Here is a 19,107-nt window from a genome sequence, read left to right on the forward strand (position 1 = left end):
CCACAAACGGAAGGTGTTTGTAGGGTTATAATTACAGCATAAACGCACTTTGTTAAAAATAAACATATTTAAAAATATGCGGTATTCTTGCTAAAAAATTTAAATGGTATTTTACAGTGTCCAAACCCCCCTCTAAAAGTGAATGGAATATCCCATGCAGCCCCGCCCCCTCCATTCAATGGTCATCCCAACCATGTTTATCTTGTTCAAATTATTTGGGGGTTGGAAAGCGAAGAAGAGGTTGAAAAGTTTTGATTAATACAACTGAAGAAAAATAAGATTGAGTTTCGCCAAAGATAATATATTACATAACACAACTTATACAACCGCTAACTAAGTAATGAGGAGAGGCAAACCAAATCTTTTGATACAGTCGCTTTTAACGAAAAGAAAGCCATGGATACAGCGGGTGACGGGGAGAGGAGAAGGACAAAAAGTATCCGAGCCTGCAGGAGAAATGGGACTTCAAATGCAAAGTTGAAAAGGGACGTTGGTAAAGTTTTAAAATCTTTGACAGGGGGAGACGAGGAGGGTGAGGAGGTCCCCATGGAGGAAGACTATTTGCCGAGTACTGTTATCCGGACCGACAGCCCTGGACGGAGAAGACTTGGGCCACGTTACAGCCTGTTGCGTGAGGTCGGCAGGGGTAGCTACGGCGTGGTTTATGAGGCCTTATCTAGGAGGTGTGGTGCACGGGTAGCTGTAAAGAAAATCCGCTGTGATGCCCCCGAAAATGTGGAGCTGGCCCTCGCCGAGTTTTGGGCCCTGGCTAGTCTGGAAAGGCGACACGAGAACGTGGTGAAGCTGGAGGAGTGTGTCCTACAGAGGAACGGCATGGCGCAGAAAATGAGTCATGGCAACAAACGATCAGAGCAGTACCTCAGACTGGTGGAGACTTCGCTCAAAGGTATAATTTAATAACGGCGGCTAAATCAAGGTTGTCATTTTAGGTTTACAGCTGCCTGTGCTGTTTTAGATCCGTACCCCCCTTTCCTTCGCCCAGTCTGTGGTCGCAATCCTGCTACTGGTATGGTTTGTTGTGCAACACCATTTTTTACATGTATACTGAAAAAATATATCCTTGTTATCACGCATACCTAAACGTTAGTGTATAATTTGTGCGGCCTGCATCACCTCGGACTGAGAACTGCATCTGTTTATGGCCGCCAATTTAATTGTATAGCTAGTAGTCGTAAGTCGTAGAGAAAGTAACGGCAGTTTATACAATTATAATGGACAGAATAATGTATAAATGCAACTCTACTAAAAGTTTGACTACTGCCATTGACTGAAAATAACTCTCCTCCTGGCATTACAAACCTAGTGTTGTGTGTTTTACTTTTTCATTGTTATCCAAGTCAGGTCAGTTTTGGTGCTGGTACACAAGACTGGACCCCAAACAATTGGATTTGTGTTCTAGATACCGTATTTTTGTTGACTTGGTTGGTACTCATCTTGCAACAAACAATGCATTACTGTCGTTGTTTTAGGCTTGCTTTGTAGGCACCTGCAGGGATTATGCAATGCTCCTCTTTACATGTTGAAGGAGAGGGGTGTTTTGTCAGGATTCTGTGCAGAAGATGACATTCCCATTCAGCAGACGCGAATAGCGTTTTTATTATTTATTTATTTATTTATTTATTTATTTATTTATTTAGAGTCCTGGAGCTTTTTCCCAGAATATATAACTCTTACATTTTAGGCCTAGTCACAGATGACCAATTGATGTTGACCACTGTTATCCCAGGGTTGGCTGAAAATGAATGGACCTTCTCCCAGTCTGCACGTTGCAGGCTACACATCTTAGGGGACATATTGCTGTAGGAACTAGGGCAAGTTCACTCTGGCTATTTAATAACCCTGTTCAAGCTACAGAAGAAAGTTTAATCTCTTAATGGCACATTTTATTTCTATTTTGGCTATTTGTCCATCCACAATTTGCATCCAATTTACAAGAAACTTGAGTTATTATTCACAAAGCTAACTTATGTACAAAGTGTAATCAGAGTGGATGAAAAGCAACTGCAATTATTTCTATTAATTACCAGGTAAAAAGAAATAAAGGCACAGTAGCTACCTCCTTTAACTAGAATGACCCTGGTGGCAATGGCACATGCAGGTAGTTACCACATGCTGTATTTGTGTTTTGACTAGAACTTTGACCACATATTAAAATAATGACCCATTATTCAGACTGCATTTTAAACCAGCATCAACACTGGAGGGTATGCCGCTATCCCAAAAGTCTACTGGAATAGTAGTCTAGTATTTTAAGTTCGATTTTTTCAATTTGTCAGTTTTGTATAAGTATATGCAAAACTACAAAGTGGAATGTAATTCAATATGTTAACGTAACATTATTCAGCAGGTTTCATTCGACTTTTATGAAGCAAAATTAGTTAAATCTAAACGGCGATGTAAAAACGTTTGGCCATAGCTGTGCTCCCCTTCTAAATCCCTGTTAATAGGAACTTTTCCCAATAACCAGAGCAGTTCCAATAGCATGCACTGGTTTACATTACTCAAAACAATTTTGGGACCAAAAAAAAAAAAATCATTGCACTATTTCAGTTTGTTTAGTTTTGAATAGTCCTGCTAAATATTTTATTTGCATTCATTGGTGAGTATTTACACTATTCGATATTTTTAGATTGAAACGGGCAACAGTGTAGCCCCCCCACCAAACTTGAGTTGCTGAGAATCACCGAATGTAACCTCTTTAATGATTATTACAAAGTCACATGTATTCATTTGATTTTAGCTGCTGAAAAGATGTGCTGTAGCCTGAAGCTGGCATTTATCCAGGAAACCAATTAACTCTACTTTTCTATGAAGTCGTCCCATGAGATTTAATATCCACAAACTAGACGTGGCATCTGTTCATGTTTGTACCTTCAATAGTGTCATATCCTCTAGAATATTGCATAAGTCCTGATCTGGAGATTTCTACCCTCTAAGCCAACAAACTGAGTGTCCCTTCCTGGTTTCAGTTGCTGTGTCATAAGACAGTCCCATGGGAGACAGGTGGGGTGTATTGTATTGGGCTGAAGTATTACAGAACAACATTGCACCTGTTAAGCGCCTGCACTCATTTTGTCATTATTGTTATTGTTATTATTATTATTATTATTATTATTATTATTATTATTATTGCTGCTGGTGTTGGTTTCTCAAATGTGGAAGTTGAGAGGTAGGGCAAGATACCAGAACTACATCATATGAGAAAGGCCCCTGAGGCACGAGGTAAGTACTCATCATCTTTCATTTAGCTTTTACTAGGTTTAAGGTGCATGTTATGGGTAGGTGTCCCCATCCCTAGTTGATTGGTAAACTTGAAGTTAATTGCAGTGGGCAAGGTAACTGGAAATGTGAAGTACCTATGGAAGGTGCAACTCTCCAGGGAGGAGATCTTTCCCTGGGGGGCAGTTCTTTTTTTAAATGGACCTGTTTTTCCTTTCGGTGATCTTATGCTTTCAGTTTGTTTGGAGAAGGGTTATGATGCATATCTTATTTGGGGACTGCTGAGCTTGAGGCAATTAGCAGCACTCCTTTCGTGCATTGTGGTGGAGTCACTACCAAGGGATAACTTAGCTGCTTTAAACTGGTTCTTCCTGAACTGTTTGGATTGCTGTATCCTTTTTAGAAATGCTTCAGCTGGCTCATTATTCACACCTTCAAAATGTTCTTCTCCAACCCCCCCCCCCCCCAGATTCAGTACTGGGGAGTTGCAGGATCTGAGCCACTGTTTGTACTGCCCTGGATAATCAATCAATGCGTCAGTAATATTCACATGCAGCATACTGTCACTTAAAATAGGTCATCGGGTTAATATGATTTACAGTGCCTGTCCTTCAATACTGCTACAGGTTAAAAAGCATACTTTTGATGAGTAAACCATACTATTGATTTAGTCTGACTTTTTGTTTGTTTTGTTTGTTCAATTTCAGGCGAGAGGGTATTGGGATACCCTGAGGAGCCCTGTTACCTCTGGTTTGTTATGGAGTTCTGTGAAGGAGGGGATCTAAATCAGTTTATATTGTCCCGGAGACCGGACCCAGTGACCAACACCAGCTTCATGTTACAGCTTACCAGTGCCGTGGCCTTTCTGCACAAAAACAACATTGTTCACAGGGACCTGAAACCAGACAACATCCTCATCTCGGAAAGGTCGGGGGTCCCTGTGCTTAAAGTGGCCGACTTCGGACTTAGCAAGGTCTGTGCCGGCTTCGGTGGGCAAGGGAAAACAGGACAAAATGGGAACAAAAACGTCAATGTGAACAAGTTCTGGCTGTCATCGGCCTGTGGCTCTGATTTTTACATGGCCCCGGAAGTATGGGAAGGTCACTACACCGCTAAAGCGGACATCTTCGCCCTTGGCATTATAATGTGGGCCATGATCGAGAGGATCACTTTTATTGACGCCGAGTCGAAGAGAGAGCTCCTTGGCACGTACATCAGACAGGGTACTGAGATCGTGCCTGTGGGAGAAGCACTGCTAGAAAACCCAAAGATGGTACTGCACATCCCTCAGAAACGGAGGACGTCCATGTCGGACGGAATCAAACAGCTGCTAAAGGACATGCTAGCGGTCAATCCACAGGACCGACCGGATGCCTTTGAGCTGGAGACCAGAATGGACCAGGTTACATGTGCTGCTTAAATGTTGGATGCTGAGAAGATTACTTATTTCAGGTACTGGTACACAATTTTCTCTCTGAGACACTGGTACAAGGGGGTTGTTTTAAACAGTATGAGATTAAAAGTGTGTATTAGAACAATTGGTAAATTTATTATTTTTTTCATCCAGTCATGTAACAATGTCAAGCTAGTAAGTAATGATGAAAGTACAAGCCAAAACTATTGATGTGTGTTTAAAATAAAATGGCTAGAAGTGTGTACGTTTTATCAATATCTGGTGTTTTAAATTAAGAAATGTCCCACTACATTTATTCCAGTAATTTAGCTTGCCATTCCAAAGATTGTATATCACTTGTCTTAAATACTGCATAATTTAGCAGTATTTATATAGCATATATAGCAAATTGAATATTGACTTGTGTGTTAATTGAGAACACCATGACTGTCCCTTTTTTATCTGCTGTTGGCAAAGATTCTGCTCAAGAAAGAGCTTGCTTTTGGCCAATCCAAACCCCACCCACTTGTAATGTTTTCGTTCTGCAGTGGTACAGTAGTCTACTGCTCAGAGAACACCCCTCAGGAAGCAAGAGAAGCGATCTCTTGCCGAAGTGTTCTCTAAGACGCAGTTGACCAGACACAATATGAATCAATAAGTAAACATGTATTATTTGTCATGACACACGTGCATCAACATATTAAATGAACAGAATAAGTTAATAAACTATAATAATAAACTGTCAAACTAAATTAACACAGAACCCCTACACACCTTAAATGCAGCAGCAGCAGCTCTACGTTAATTATGAATACAACTATTTAACAGAATGTTGAAGCAACTCGCCAGAATGGGGAAACGTCAAATTGCTTGGCTGCTTGTGTCTGATTCAGGTTTTTTCAGGAGCTCGAACAATTTCCAACTTTTTGTAGCCAGAGAAACAGCAGCGCGTTTCGCCGTTTTGTTTACATGCCATTTTGTAGCGATGAGATGCCCTCGTGAAAATCAGAATACACAACGAGGCAATGATAAATTGAAAGATTGAATAAACCAATCCATGTTCCTTGGATACTCTCGTAATAAGTCTGTTTTCAGAAGATTGAATAAACTGTTTTAATTAAGTCTGCGATTTATCAGGTTACCAAACAGTACTGTATAAGTTTTGAATGAATTCAATCGGTGCCAAAAAAATGGGAGACTACTGTATTGAAGTCCCGGAATGGAAAGCAAGAGTGTGGCAGTTGCTGAAAGCAATGGCACTATTAATATTTAAGTTTCATTATTCATTGTGGTTTGAGTCCCTGTACCATGGCCGGCTCAGCTGTACTGCAGTATCACTTGTCAGAATGCTGCAGGAGATGATGATAAAACTTTCATATGGAGAATTGTATTGATGCACACTTCGTACAATGCTGCCTGTATTTTGGAGAGAAGCATTTTTATTTATATATTTTTTTTTAATAGTTGTAAGTATTCCCCTTTTATTTGACGTTGACTAACGGCTTTAACTTTGCACTGAAACCAATTCAAAAGATGTGAACTGCACCTTTCCTATTTTCACTCGGAGTGGAAACAAGTGTCAAAATTCATGGGTTCCATGACTGGTTACAGTCAGCCTTTTTTGTGTTCTGCTGATGTACAGCACTATAGTAGTGGCCTGAATTTACTCTTGTCAAATGGTGTGCCAATACTAGTATTAGGCCCACTAGGCTTACTGGAGTGGCTGTCTTTTTTTTTTTTTTTTTTTTTTTTTTTAAAAAAGGATTTTTCCTTTTTAATTTGTAATGAACGACATATTGCTTCAACTCCTTTTAAGGTCTAATTTATTAATTTACTGTCAACTGCAGTAGATACAATGACGACAGAAGCAATAAGGTTTACGGTACAGTATCAAGGCTATTAAAATACATCCAGTGTGTTCATAACAACTGTCTTAGGCATGAGCTCTGCTTCTATAGTGACAGGATGCTGGGATTGCAGCGGTTATGTAACCGTCCCATAGCCTGCAGGGGAAGCAATCATCTGTCAAAGAAGCAGATTATTAAGGGTCAGATGCATGCAGAATGGTACAGAAGTGCCCCAAGGACTTTTTCTTGCTAAATGTACCAAATTGTGCACATACTGTAGTTTTAATCTTAAATATTTTTATGCAAAACGAAGCCTCTTGGTAAGCTTGTGCAACTACATTTGGATCTTTTCAGAAGTGTATGGGTCAGTGGCTCCCCGGCTGTGTGCAGTAATACTGGCATCTGCTAGTGCTTGCACAGCAGCCTTCATTCATGAGGCCCCCCCCCCCACACCCACACTCATGTGCACGTAAACAAGCCTGTTTTACTCCTTGGTATTGCAGGAATTGTACTGTGTGTGTACGGTAAGGGGTCAAGTGACAGCAAGAACAGCCCGTGATCGGATGACCCCATAGGATTGGTTTCACAGAATGATTTGTCTAGATCCTGTTTCCATATTCACTTAGGAAAGCTCTGCAGGCTACAGTCCCAGCAGGGTGCAGTTGTTATGGAAAAGTGAGGCCTGAAATCTCTCAAGTCTGTTATGCAACAGACTTGTTTTGAAACTTTTTTTTTTTTTCCTTTTGTGGGGACTTTGTAAAAGTATTTAATTTAGTTAGAAAATTCCTTTTTTATGATCCTTTTTTTGTATTCAGCCACCTACCACTAAATGATTTCAAAGCAGTTCCATTATGTTGGGAGAAACAATTGAGGCTCGGTGAGTTTACACAATAGTGTTAGCTCTTAAGTTCTGGTTTCAGTGGTCGACTTTTTGCATTTAAGTATATTAAATGTATTCAAAGCTTTTTTTGTTGCAGACCCAGAGCTGTGAAAACAAAAGCTTGATGAATAATATAAAGGGAAAATGCCCATGGTTCTTCTAACAAACTGTAACTAAAACAGAAGATAAGCAATTCTGTTCGGTTTACATTTCTAGGACTTTAGCAGACTAAATGCAGAACACTGGAGCTAGATTGACACATTTGTGGGAAAGGCTTTGTCAGTATATTTGGCTCATTTAATAAAGCGTGTTTTCTTTGAACGGCCCCCCTATGAACACACCATACCCATTTCCTTCATGCTTAGCAGTAAAGTCGCTGCTCTTCTAGACTCCTTGCCATATGATAATCTATAAAACGTTTTAAAAATAAATATATAAATAAATTGATGAATAAATATACACTGCTGTGCAAAAGTTTTGGACGCATTCAGGAGTTACAATGTATATGGATGTTGTGAGCATCAGCGGTTTACTCTGCGTCTCCACTGGTGTTTTCTGCTGTTGTGGCAGCTTTGACTGGTGGTGTTGCTGCTTGGTTTGGGTCGGGGGAGGCCAGGCTTGTAGTTTAGCAATCTTTGGTTTGCGTTGATCATGGTCTTCAAGAACTTGTGATCATGGGAACTCGGGGTGAACTGTGCATGGGCAGCTGGTGTGAGGTGTTGTGGTGGAGAATCCATCACATTTACCCAGTGGTTCTCAACGGGGGGAGGAGCTAAGCAATCCAAGGGGGTCGTGAGAAGCATCCAAAAAAAAAGTAGTAAAACGTTATATATATATATATACATACATCCTAAGATAATGAGGCAGCTTGTTCATGAACAGAACATCAGAAACGGTTACATTATTTATTACAAATGGGAATGGCGTTTAGAAATGGCATTCAATCTAATCAGTTATCGGAAGTTGTACAGCTTGGAGCCACAATGAAATGTTCAGATGCTTCGGGAACCATTCAGTTCCTGTCGGGTGGTTATTAAGTGACTCTGCAGGGCTGCTGCTGTTATTTGAATAGCACCCTCTATAGCACTGCTTTTTTTATTTAATTTTTTTATTATTTCTATGGAATGACAGCCTGCAGTCATGGAAGAGCTACTGGGATATACAGTAATCCTTTTGTAGCAGTTTGTTAATTTTATTTTAATGCAGCACAGGAGCAATTTTATGGTATATATTAAATAAACATATTGACTATTTTGACTTACTGTTATGACAGTCCGAGCTTACCCACAATCACATTATTCTCGTAAGAACACAGAGGTATTTAGAACACGGGAAACAAACTTGCTAGTGTTGACAGGTATAAATGTTTATTTTCGAAATGGATACTTCACTCAGATTGCAAATGACTATCGGGTTATACACAATGACTTGACATTCACAAGACAAACTTACGACTGACCACCTAATAGTACTGCTACTCCCTCCTAAGGAAAGACACGGCATTAAATAACGTTAAATACATTACACATGTTTCTTTTCATTTATTCCTGTTTGTTTAACCTACATGAATACCGTCTTTGTTTACAAACACGATCATTAAACTATTCTATCGTTTACTTGTTATTGTCATTATTATTCTCTAGCCCCAAACCATTACCAGTAAAGACTGAACATTAGCATTACCCCTTCTCTTGGAAGATTACCAAACATATGGCTGTATAACAAAACCCTTGTCCCACATGTAAACTACAACTTCCTTAAGGGAATAATCACAATAACAGGCATTGAAATATAACAAATTAGTGAAAATACAATTTTTTTACACTTTCAAATTTTAAGCAAGTTACAAGCTTACCAGTGCCGTTGAGCAATAAAACATTACTATTATACAATAGTCTGCTTGCAAGTGTAATCGGAACAGCATTGCTGCATGAAGCACAGAACAACACATTACCATTGACTCGTTGATCCGATTAGGGATGATTGTTATTGTTTTCGGCACCTCTGAACAGTTCTGGATACTGACTGAAGTAAACTAAAGCCTCATTCAACAGTGAACTTGAATACCGGAAGCAGTTGTATCAGACAGGTTTGTTTACGTGAATTAAAAGCAAATTTGACTGTTAATATTTATATATATTACTTGTATTGATTTGGTTATTAGCAAACAAACAAAAATCCTTGTATGTTTTTTGCCCCTCCCCAAATGTGAAACAATAAAAGCTCCAACATTGTTAGCGTAGAAAATCAAGTTGGTAATGTGATACGAAAAGGCCTGGTCCCGGATTTCAGGCACTGGGCCGCATCGAAACGGCACCCTAAATCTCGCATTTCCTTTTTGGAGCGTTCACATATGAGAAAAGGCGGACCTGAAGCGGGCCAGGACCGCCTTAAATCGCAAGTGTGAACCGGGTCCAAGTTTCATTCCATGGAAGTTACAACTAAAGTTACTTGGTTAGCAACTTGAGTTGTAATTTCAAAGGAATACATGTGTTGTTACAAATTGAATTAAGATCCAATATGACATGCTGTGTACCATTTAACAGAATGTTTCACTTGTGGGGTTGATTTTAAGGAGTTAAAAGGACAAAGACTTTTTTTTCTGTCTTGAATTCTAGTATTGCTTTTAAATATTTGCATTTGGAAATGAAATGTACAAATGGCACACTTTTTTTATTTTTTTTTTATTATGTGACAGCTTAAAAAAAATTGGATTTCCCCTTTGTCCTTTCAAAGTCTATTGCTACTTTGCACGCACTGTGGGACCAGAATATCTCGCTTTCTTGTAGATTGCATGTCAGGGTATTTTTGTTAGGCACGGTATGTTTCACGTTGACGTTACAACATTTTACAATGTGCATGTCTGAATATTGCAGCACAATTTATTTAGAAAATGGGGAAACAGTTTCAAAACGACAGTACAGTGACCTGCCTTCCCTGCCTAATGGCAATACATTTGAAATGTCACAGATTTTTTCATGTAGTTTACCGTAATGTAGGTTAGTCACATGCTATTTATTACAGATTGCACACAATTGTTTACAAATGACCCAGCAAGCGAGCAGGACTAGTTGAAGCACTCTCAAAAATCCAAAAACCTGATCTATGCAGGAAGTTATTTATCTACAAGATTGGACAAAGTGTGGTGTCTCTAATGGGCTGTTACATAACTATGATGCAGAAATGTATGTATCTTTCCCCCCTAGTTGGCTGCTTTTGACTTTCAGGAGGGGGAGAAAATTCAATAAAAATACAAGAAAATGAAAAAGTTGTGGAGCGGTCTGAAAGAATAACATACTGTAGCCCTTAACCATCCCCTTTTACAATCCTCCCACTTCATGTTACAAATACGTTAGCAGTTGGTAAGCCCCTGATGCCTTTATTCTGAAACATTGTTTGTGCTGCTTTAGACCCGTCCGATGTACTTTCCATGGCTCTTGCTTTGTGTCAGCATCAGGTTTCTTGGCTGTCATTGGACTCGGCAAAAAGTGGGTGTTTCTGTCGCAAACAGACTTCCCTTTAATGTCTCCAAGTCTGTTCATTTTATAAATGTGTATATATATTTATATATGTTGAACTCTGGAAGTACAAGTGTGCTGATTCAAAACAGACCTGTGTTACAGGTGTCATTTGAATTGGGGAATTTCAGAGGATAACTTTAGTTATAAAATAAAGGACATTGGTTCTATTCCTGAGAACCATTTGTTCCCGTTCTGAGGATACATATCCCCACCGTAAATGTCTTTACATACTGTATGGTTTGTCGCATGTTTAAGTGATACATACATTTGAAGATGTATGGATGACAATTGATGTACAGTTGTGGTATCTGTAAAGGGGTTAATTTACCAGTAATACAGGAACGATTAGGCTTGGTTAGTGAACAGTAAACAGACTAACGATTTCAGAGGCTCCCCCCCCCCCCCCCCCCCCCCTTTTTTTATTGTTTGTTAACCAAAGTAGTTTTCTGCAATCTAATTGGCTGGTGCCCTGGTAAAGTAGTAGACACAAACTTCCTAACACTGAGCGTGAAAAACAACATGAGTCAACTAGAAGCTAGCAGAGTCGCTAATGAGCTTTTAAAGCTTGTGCAAGGTGTTAAAAGTTTTTCATTGGTTTGGTAAAAGCAGAGTGATTCACTATTTATTATTATTATTATTATTATTATTATTATTATTATTATTATTTATTTATTTCTCAGCTGAAGCCCTTATCCAGGGCGACTTACAATTGTTACAAGATATCACATTATTTTTTACATACAATTACCCAAGGGTACAGCAGCAGTGTCCCCCACCTGGGATTGAACCCATGACCCTCCAGTCAAGAGTCTAGAGCCCTAACCACTACTCCACACTGCTGCCCCATTACTGGTATTTACTCTCACTTTAGCCAGGATTTACAGTAATCAGTCTTAATTATGTTAGCTTTTGGATTTATCTAAAGGAGACCCATGATGAATCATTTTGTTTAACTTTTATTAGATTTTTTTTCTTCAACAGCCTCAACCCAAAGTGTTTAGATAATCTGAGCAAGCAGCTTGTTTATATAAAAAGAAACAAAAAGAAAATCTCCTTTGTGTGGTTTGCCACTTCCTGGCTGCCGAGTACTGTTCTTCATATGTGCCAAATGATTTAGTAATGGTTTTATTTCCTTTAGTATGAGGCTTGAGTTAGAAATATCAGTAACCATTAAAACATAATCATTTTGGAAGCCATTTCTGGGATTTAATATCCGCCCAACAAAAGTACTGTACCATGTTTCTCTTGTATCAGTACTTCAGGGCTGCTATTGCCATGACTGTATGATCTTACTATTGGACTAATACCCATTTTATAAATCTTCACCTTCAACCTGACATTCTGTCTTTTGCAATATGTATCATTAATACTGTACGCTATTCCCAAGTCTAGCAATATTCTCAGAGCTTTAATAAAAGTAAGATTTTGATTTGCAGCTTCAGCAGAGTTAATTGCCACCCTCCCAGAGAAATCTCTGAGACACTAGTAAATAAGGCCCATATCTCCATATTTGGAGCATCAGTCTGGCTTTGGGGGTACAGTGTACTGTATTGCCAGGTCGCTGCGGTGAAATAAAGTATCCACCCTAGGAATGTTTGTTAAAGCATAGACCAAAATCATAGATTGATCCTTTTCATTAAAATGTTCTGGCTGCTTACCATTTGAACTGAAGCTTGTCTGAAGGGGAAGTCCATGGGATTCTAGCCTAACTGGAGATTAATGAGATACAGGGGTCTATGATATTAATACTGCTGCACACAACTTGCCTGACTTTAATTTTTTATTTTTTTTTGCAAACTACATTTCACTATTTTTTTTTTTTGTAGTAATGTTGAGGGTATACAGTATAACTTAACTTAACTCCTATTCTTTGAAAGGAGAACAAGCCTATTGACTTTAAAGAGCTTGTATCGACGTAATGTGACCAGAAGGTCTCCTAAGCACTCTCAGGTTGTTTATTTCCCAGTTTTTTTTTGTACATTTTTACTGTTTTGAATTTTCATCTTTCAAAGAAATAGGAGTTAAAGACAAGTACATGCTTTGAAAACCGTGCCCTTTTAGATTTCTTGGGTTTATATTTCGGGGATAGCCCTAGTTTAATTTGCTATTGCTGCCAGTTACTGTTAAATTCTTCGCACGCAAAAAGATTGTGTCATCTTGACTTATACTTTATTGCCCAGAAGTAAAGATTGCTGTTTACATGTTTCGTGATATAGAGGAGCTATTACCCCCTGTCTGGAAAGCAGTCTGTTCTGGTATTCATAAACAAGCCCTTCATTCTGGTTAGGTAAGGCTGTCTTTCTCCAAGTGGGGTGGGTGGCGGCGCACAGTAAGGCTCTGTGAGCAGCTGTTGGTGTAACCTTTGCCTTCGTTTTATTGCATGTTCCATATTCAAATGTTTCATTCCAAGTTTTGCTAAATGCAGGTATCTATTAAACAATCGTGAATCATGAAAGGCTAAAAAGCAATAGTGAATCACTTTTCTGTCTGTTGGCATTGCTTCTTATTCTTCAGAATCACTTGCCTATATTCTTTTAGATAACATAACAATGTATATCTTGTATTACACGGAAACCCTTTAAGAAGAATGTGACGTGGCCCGAGATGCTCTTGAGATTTCTCCCCAGCACAGTGCCTGCTTACCGGCACAAGTTGCTTGATAGGAATCCATTCGAAACCCAGCAATATTGTCCGCTTTAATAAAAGATTCTTACTTACAGTAGCCATCAGTCTTGCTTTGGGGATGCAATATTATTAGTATAGTATTCTACCAAGGACTTGATTGCCAGCTTAGGTGCACAATATAAAAATGAGGTTAGCCTGTAGGGACTGCATTGAGTTGATGAATGCACAGTGCCGGGTGGTGCTGTGGTAAATCCAATATGCTGTACCACAGGGGGTTGGATATTTTATTTGGATTGAAAGCACCATACAGTTTACTTGGTTTAAAACCTGTTGCCAGAGTGCTGATGTGCCCCACATAACAAAACCACCATCTATTTCCATGTCGATTTGTGAGCGATTGCCTGTGGTTTCAGAAGATTCAAGCAACAGACTTTGTCTGGAGTTGAATGATTAGTTTCTTGCATTTGTTCTATGATTTGAGTGTTGGTATTAGTAAAGCAGTGTCCTTGATGCACATTTTGAGATTTGGTACAATTTGCTGCAGTAGAGTCGTTATCCTTTGCAGATCCAGACGCTGATTATAAATTCTATTTATAAACCACTCCACTGGGAAGGATTAAAGTTCTTTTAACTGCATGTGTCACTTTTTTTTTTCTTCTTGAACATGATAATCAACCTCTGCAACCTTCAATAATTAGATTTGCAATTTTTAACCAATTGCAAGATGAAGAAAGCATGAATGTATTTGTCTTTTGTGCAGTGTAATATGTAGATATGAAGCTCGGTAAGGTGGTATTGAAGCTTTGCAAAGTCACGCCATTGTCCTTTCCACTTTTCCGCTACAAAACAGGTCCAGACCCACCGACAAGCTTTGAAAAATGTAGTATTGTAGTTTCTGGCTATAAATCTATGCTGCTGCTGTGACCGTTGTATTATGCCCTGTCAATAAATCCCTCCAGATGTCATAACTTTATACTTTTATGGCACTTTTATCTTGATGTTTACTTACTTACTTAATAAGGTGATTTATTCCTAGGAATAGTGGGAAATGGAAGAATTATTAAGACCTTAACCCATTTCAATAGAACACTTTTTTTTAGAAATCCTTAACAGGTCTGCTGTAACCTTTTCTGAATATCTTATGGGCGGAAGGGTAGGCCTTATCGTTTACCTGGAAAGAGATTGGGGAGGGGGCTTTGATATGCAGGAATTCAATAATGCAGTACATGTTGAAATTCCTGTTATGCTATAAAAAAAAAAATCAACCACTATCTATATCTAACGTGTTTTTTTTTTTTTTTTTTTTTTTTTTCCTTCCCAGAATTGTTTACTAAGGACCCGGTATTCCATTTACTATGATGGCGTGGAGAGAGCGAGCAAGAGAAAGGAAAATACATTTTGTCATCTAACTGTTGAAGCCTCCATAAAAAAGCTGTAATGTGTAAGAGAAAAAAAAAGGTTTAACAAATGTGTAAATTGAAATGGAAATACAGGAATGCTATGCAATACACTATGCACAGGGCAAGACGTGTGTTTTATTTTTTTCCACCCTCAAAACCCTTCAATATAAATTATTGTGTATTCTTTTTTTTGTGTGTGTTTTAATCCTTGTTTACAAGTGCACAACAACTTCAACCTGGTGATCTTGGGGCCGCTGGGTCTCACTTGCTATCTTTAGTCCACAAAATTGTTTTTTAAAGTTAGCCTCTGTTCAAGAGTGTTACGTTTTTTTTGTTTTGTTTTCATCGCTCAAGAGTTTGGCTACTGTTTGGTAAAGATTTTACTTTACACAGACAATTTTGCTCAGGTTGGTTGTTTGTGTAGATTTGATTTTATGACCTTTTTGCCCAACAAAGCAGGAACCCTTTTGGAGCAAGCAAATTTCAGGAATGAGAAATAAATCTGCCTTTTAGACTTTAAAAATGGCTTTCTTAAATTGTCCAAGTGTACAAAATGCATGCCTGATGGCAACTTTTAACTTATCGCCAGGAAATATATTGGAGATTTCGTCCAGGTTTGGCCCTGGCAACATCAGTCATTTTTAAAGTTAGACTTGGTGACTACACAGAAGACAAACACCCATATGCTTTTTGTCTGTGTATGTGTGTAATGCTATTTAAATCTTCTTTCAACATTAATGGTGCTTTATTTGACGTAGGTTCTTGGGCTGGAGTGCAGCAACTACAGTAGCTAGTGGTTAAAAAGGGAACTTATTCCCCCTCCTCTCTTTGCTTTAAGCATGAAAGTACCACAGATCATTCACAGAAATGTGTTGTCTTCTGTGTGGGAACAGTTCTCCTCGAAGTTCACCTTTATGCAAGGAGCAGCCTGAATAAAAGTACACTCTATGGGTCATGATCCTGGGGAGTGACCTTAGTGCCTTATGCATTTATTTGTATGTACTTTATTGGTTGGATGTTTGAGTGATGCAAGTAGGTTCCATTGAACAAGACATTATTTTTTTTATTTATTTTTTTTAAATATACATTTTAAAGTAAATGTCAAATTATTGGAGATGATACACGCATTAAAAAAAAAAAAAAAAAAAAAAAAAAACCTGTGCCATTAGACCAAAAAAAAAGTATGTAGATTGTTGATTGACAAAATAAACTTTGATCTTTTACCACCTTAATTCTTCAGTTGGACCAGCTTTAGTTTTTACATTCCAGCCACTATACAGTACCTATGCAAGTCTGCTCTGGGTTCAATACACAGTTGATTTTGCACATCAGATTGCATTTGGGTTTGTTAGGTTGGGGTCAATAAATAAATAAAAAAAATGTACTCTTACATAAACACTATGGGGAGAAAAAAACCTCAAGAAAGTTTATTTGGCAAAAGTAATATGAAAAGAAGTTTTCTCTTGATCATGGCTTTCATGCAAATATGTTAACAGGAGTTTCAATAAATGGACAGGGATTTCTGGACGGATAATGGATGATAATAATTCATACTGTTTTAGAAACCAGGTCCTGTCTTTCCTTGGGCATGTGTGATTATCCGAGCCAATGACACTGGAACTCTTTATTTTTCTAAATAACAAATTGAAGGACACTACATAGAGTAATTTACAAACGTCTTGTAATCCAAACAAATTCACCTTTTGTGAAAATGGTGTTTTTTTTTTTTTTTTTTTTGTAAATGCTATAATATTCAAGTTCCTTTGCTGTGATTATCATGCATTTGCTTTTGGTTAATCTGCAATTTTTTGCTCCAAGTTAATTTACTGAACAAGTTGCCCTTTTGTTTTGGGTTGATGAAAATGCCATATTCACAAAACCTTTACATTTAAGTTTATTTATTTGAAAATGTATAGCGTGCTGTGAGGCAAGTGCTTTTTAAGTTTGGACCATCGTGTCAGGTGTGTACTGTTCATTTTACCATAATGTAAAGACTTGTGACCTCTATCACCTAATCTGTAATGGTGAAAATATGCAACATTTGTGTTGGTCTGTCTAGGTAGCCCCATCACCAGTCTCGCATCAGTGAAAACGGTTACCACTATTGGTGAACATTGATCATGTTGTATGGACAAAAAAAGCAAAGGTTTTGTAAATGTATGTAAGGTTTTGAGAATTCAAAAGTGGAAAATGTAGACTATATAAAATGAGAGGTTTGCTTTGAAACATTAAAATAAAGGAAGTCTTAAAATCCTGCAGTCCATCACAATGTTCCACTATTTGCTTCCAGAAACTGAAAGTGAAACTCATGGAATTTAAAATAGCATATCTCTCATACTGGAAAATGAAAGAAAGTGCTCTCTCCTGGCATACAATGTGTTTGTGCTGAAGTCCAAATGTACCTCCCAGCGAAAGAAAAATTAACCATGGCTAACCAGCATTAGATGATAACTCCATGGCGGCGCTATTATGCTGGACTGAGTTTGCACTCCAGAGGAGCCAAAAAGGGTTAGCTACACACGGGACAGACTTGTAGTGTCTGCTAGTTAAATACAGTACACCGTGCTTTTGATGCAGATCTACAATGCATACAACTAAAATATTGTCATCAAGCACAGAATACCAGCCTCAGGCAGTGATACAATCTAATGTAAATGCAATCAATGTTCTCTATGCAGCTGACCTGTGTAGTATATCACTTAATATTCCTTTTAAAGCAGCTGTAACAGTTCTTTTCAATTTTCAATTATCCATGCCTTACTTCCTTGTTTAGTTATGCAAGCTAATACATTTCCAGCAGTTTTTACCAGTACTGATGGGTGTTTAATTCAGTCTTCATCTATTAGATAACATAAAAATAATGAATGTAACTTTTTGCATTTTACAACTACAACATGATATGTTAGTTTGTACGAGACAGAAGCATGTCTCAAGTTGCACATTTATTACAGTTGGGAGCTGCAAAGACTGGTGTAGCACTTTTACATATTTTCTCAGTCCAATATGTGTTGGGAACAAGTAATAGGTCAATAGAGGGATTCAGCTGTCACTCATAGTGATTGTGGTTTGTTTATGGATGAAAAGTGGACAGAATTCATTTTTAGTGCATGTGTTTAGTTTTATTGGGGAAATGCAATGCTCATTAAACTGAGAACAAAAGCCGATTGCAAGTATTATACGCTGGACTTGGTGCTCTGCGTAATCGCTGAAGCAGCAATTTATTTCAAATGTATTGACGTTCTGTATTTTCAGCCCGGCTGGAGGAAAACAAAAGATTAGTGTGTTTTGCATTTTATAGATCAGCCTCCAGTGTTGTGTGTGGTTGTTATTTTTCTTTATCTTTCCCCTTTCAGAACAACTCCTGGTTGATGCAAAACAATGTGATGAGGGAGTATTAACTGTACTGTCGAAAGGGTCCCCTGCGTTTCAGGGGGATTTGAACTGTTTTAGGACCTTGTACTGATCTCTTATTGCCAAAAAATGCATTGCAAAATCTTCTTTGGTGCTACCTCATGCTTAGAATGCTTGTAAACTGGATAACTCAAATTGATCACCCCCCTTTCCAGATCAGTGAGTTTGATGCTTCCTTCTGGGTTAAACATTTGAATACAGAAATTCATAGGATTGTTCTTTTTTTAATGCTCCAGCCTACTTGCTTCACTGAAGAATCTCTGACAGAATATCTGTTGCCAGATATCTTAATACAACTGAAACATTGTCTTTGTTACAAAGAGAAACATTTCAGCTATCTGCTTTAGACTAAAAAACAAACATTTGTCAACTGGACTAAGATGAGAGAATATACGTACTCTGTTCAGGTGTTAGTGTGTCAGGTGTTTGAATCTTGCTACAAATTTAAAACTGCAGGAACAACATGTCATATAAAAAAGATAGACCTTTAATTAAAGGATTTAAACCAACAATGATTCTTAATGTATTTTTTGTTTACGACTGTAAATCTCCCTAGGTAAGTGTGTCTGCTAAGAAATACATAATAACAATGAGACCTCTGTGACAGACTTTGAGACCATTTGTAATGTAAAGAACTTCAAATAATTTATTTCTTACACTGTCAAATGTTGGTCAGTTTCTAACTATTATCTAATTGCAGTATATTTGGGATTTAATGGTGTGGTATATTCTGTGGCATTATACCCAATGGAACTGCTGTCACAATCAAGTCAAATGTTTTGTATGCTAA

The 19,107-nt window shown here is 38.1% G+C and overlaps 1 protein-coding gene across 1 annotated transcript; it reads left to right on the forward strand.

Annotated features, from left to right (window-relative positions):
- Positions 1–196: 196 nt before the first annotated feature.
- On the forward strand, positions 197–16,062 carry LOC117425589 (serine/threonine-protein kinase 35-like). The gene is made up of 3 exons (XM_034042628.3): positions 197–907; positions 3,948–4,692; positions 14,828–16,062. Exons 1-2 carry the CDS (start codon positions 397–399, stop codon positions 4,658–4,660), a joined length of 1,224 nt encoding a protein of 407 aa, XP_033898519.3. The 5' UTR covers positions 197–396; the 3' UTR covers positions 4,661–4,692; positions 14,828–16,062.
- Positions 16,063–19,107: the final 3,045 nt, after the last annotated feature.

This window comes from Acipenser ruthenus, chromosome 29 (assembly GCF_902713425.1).
Source record: "Acipenser ruthenus chromosome 29, fAciRut3.2 maternal haplotype, whole genome shotgun sequence".
Classification (NCBI taxonomy): domain Eukaryota; kingdom Metazoa; phylum Chordata; class Actinopteri; order Acipenseriformes; family Acipenseridae; genus Acipenser; species Acipenser ruthenus.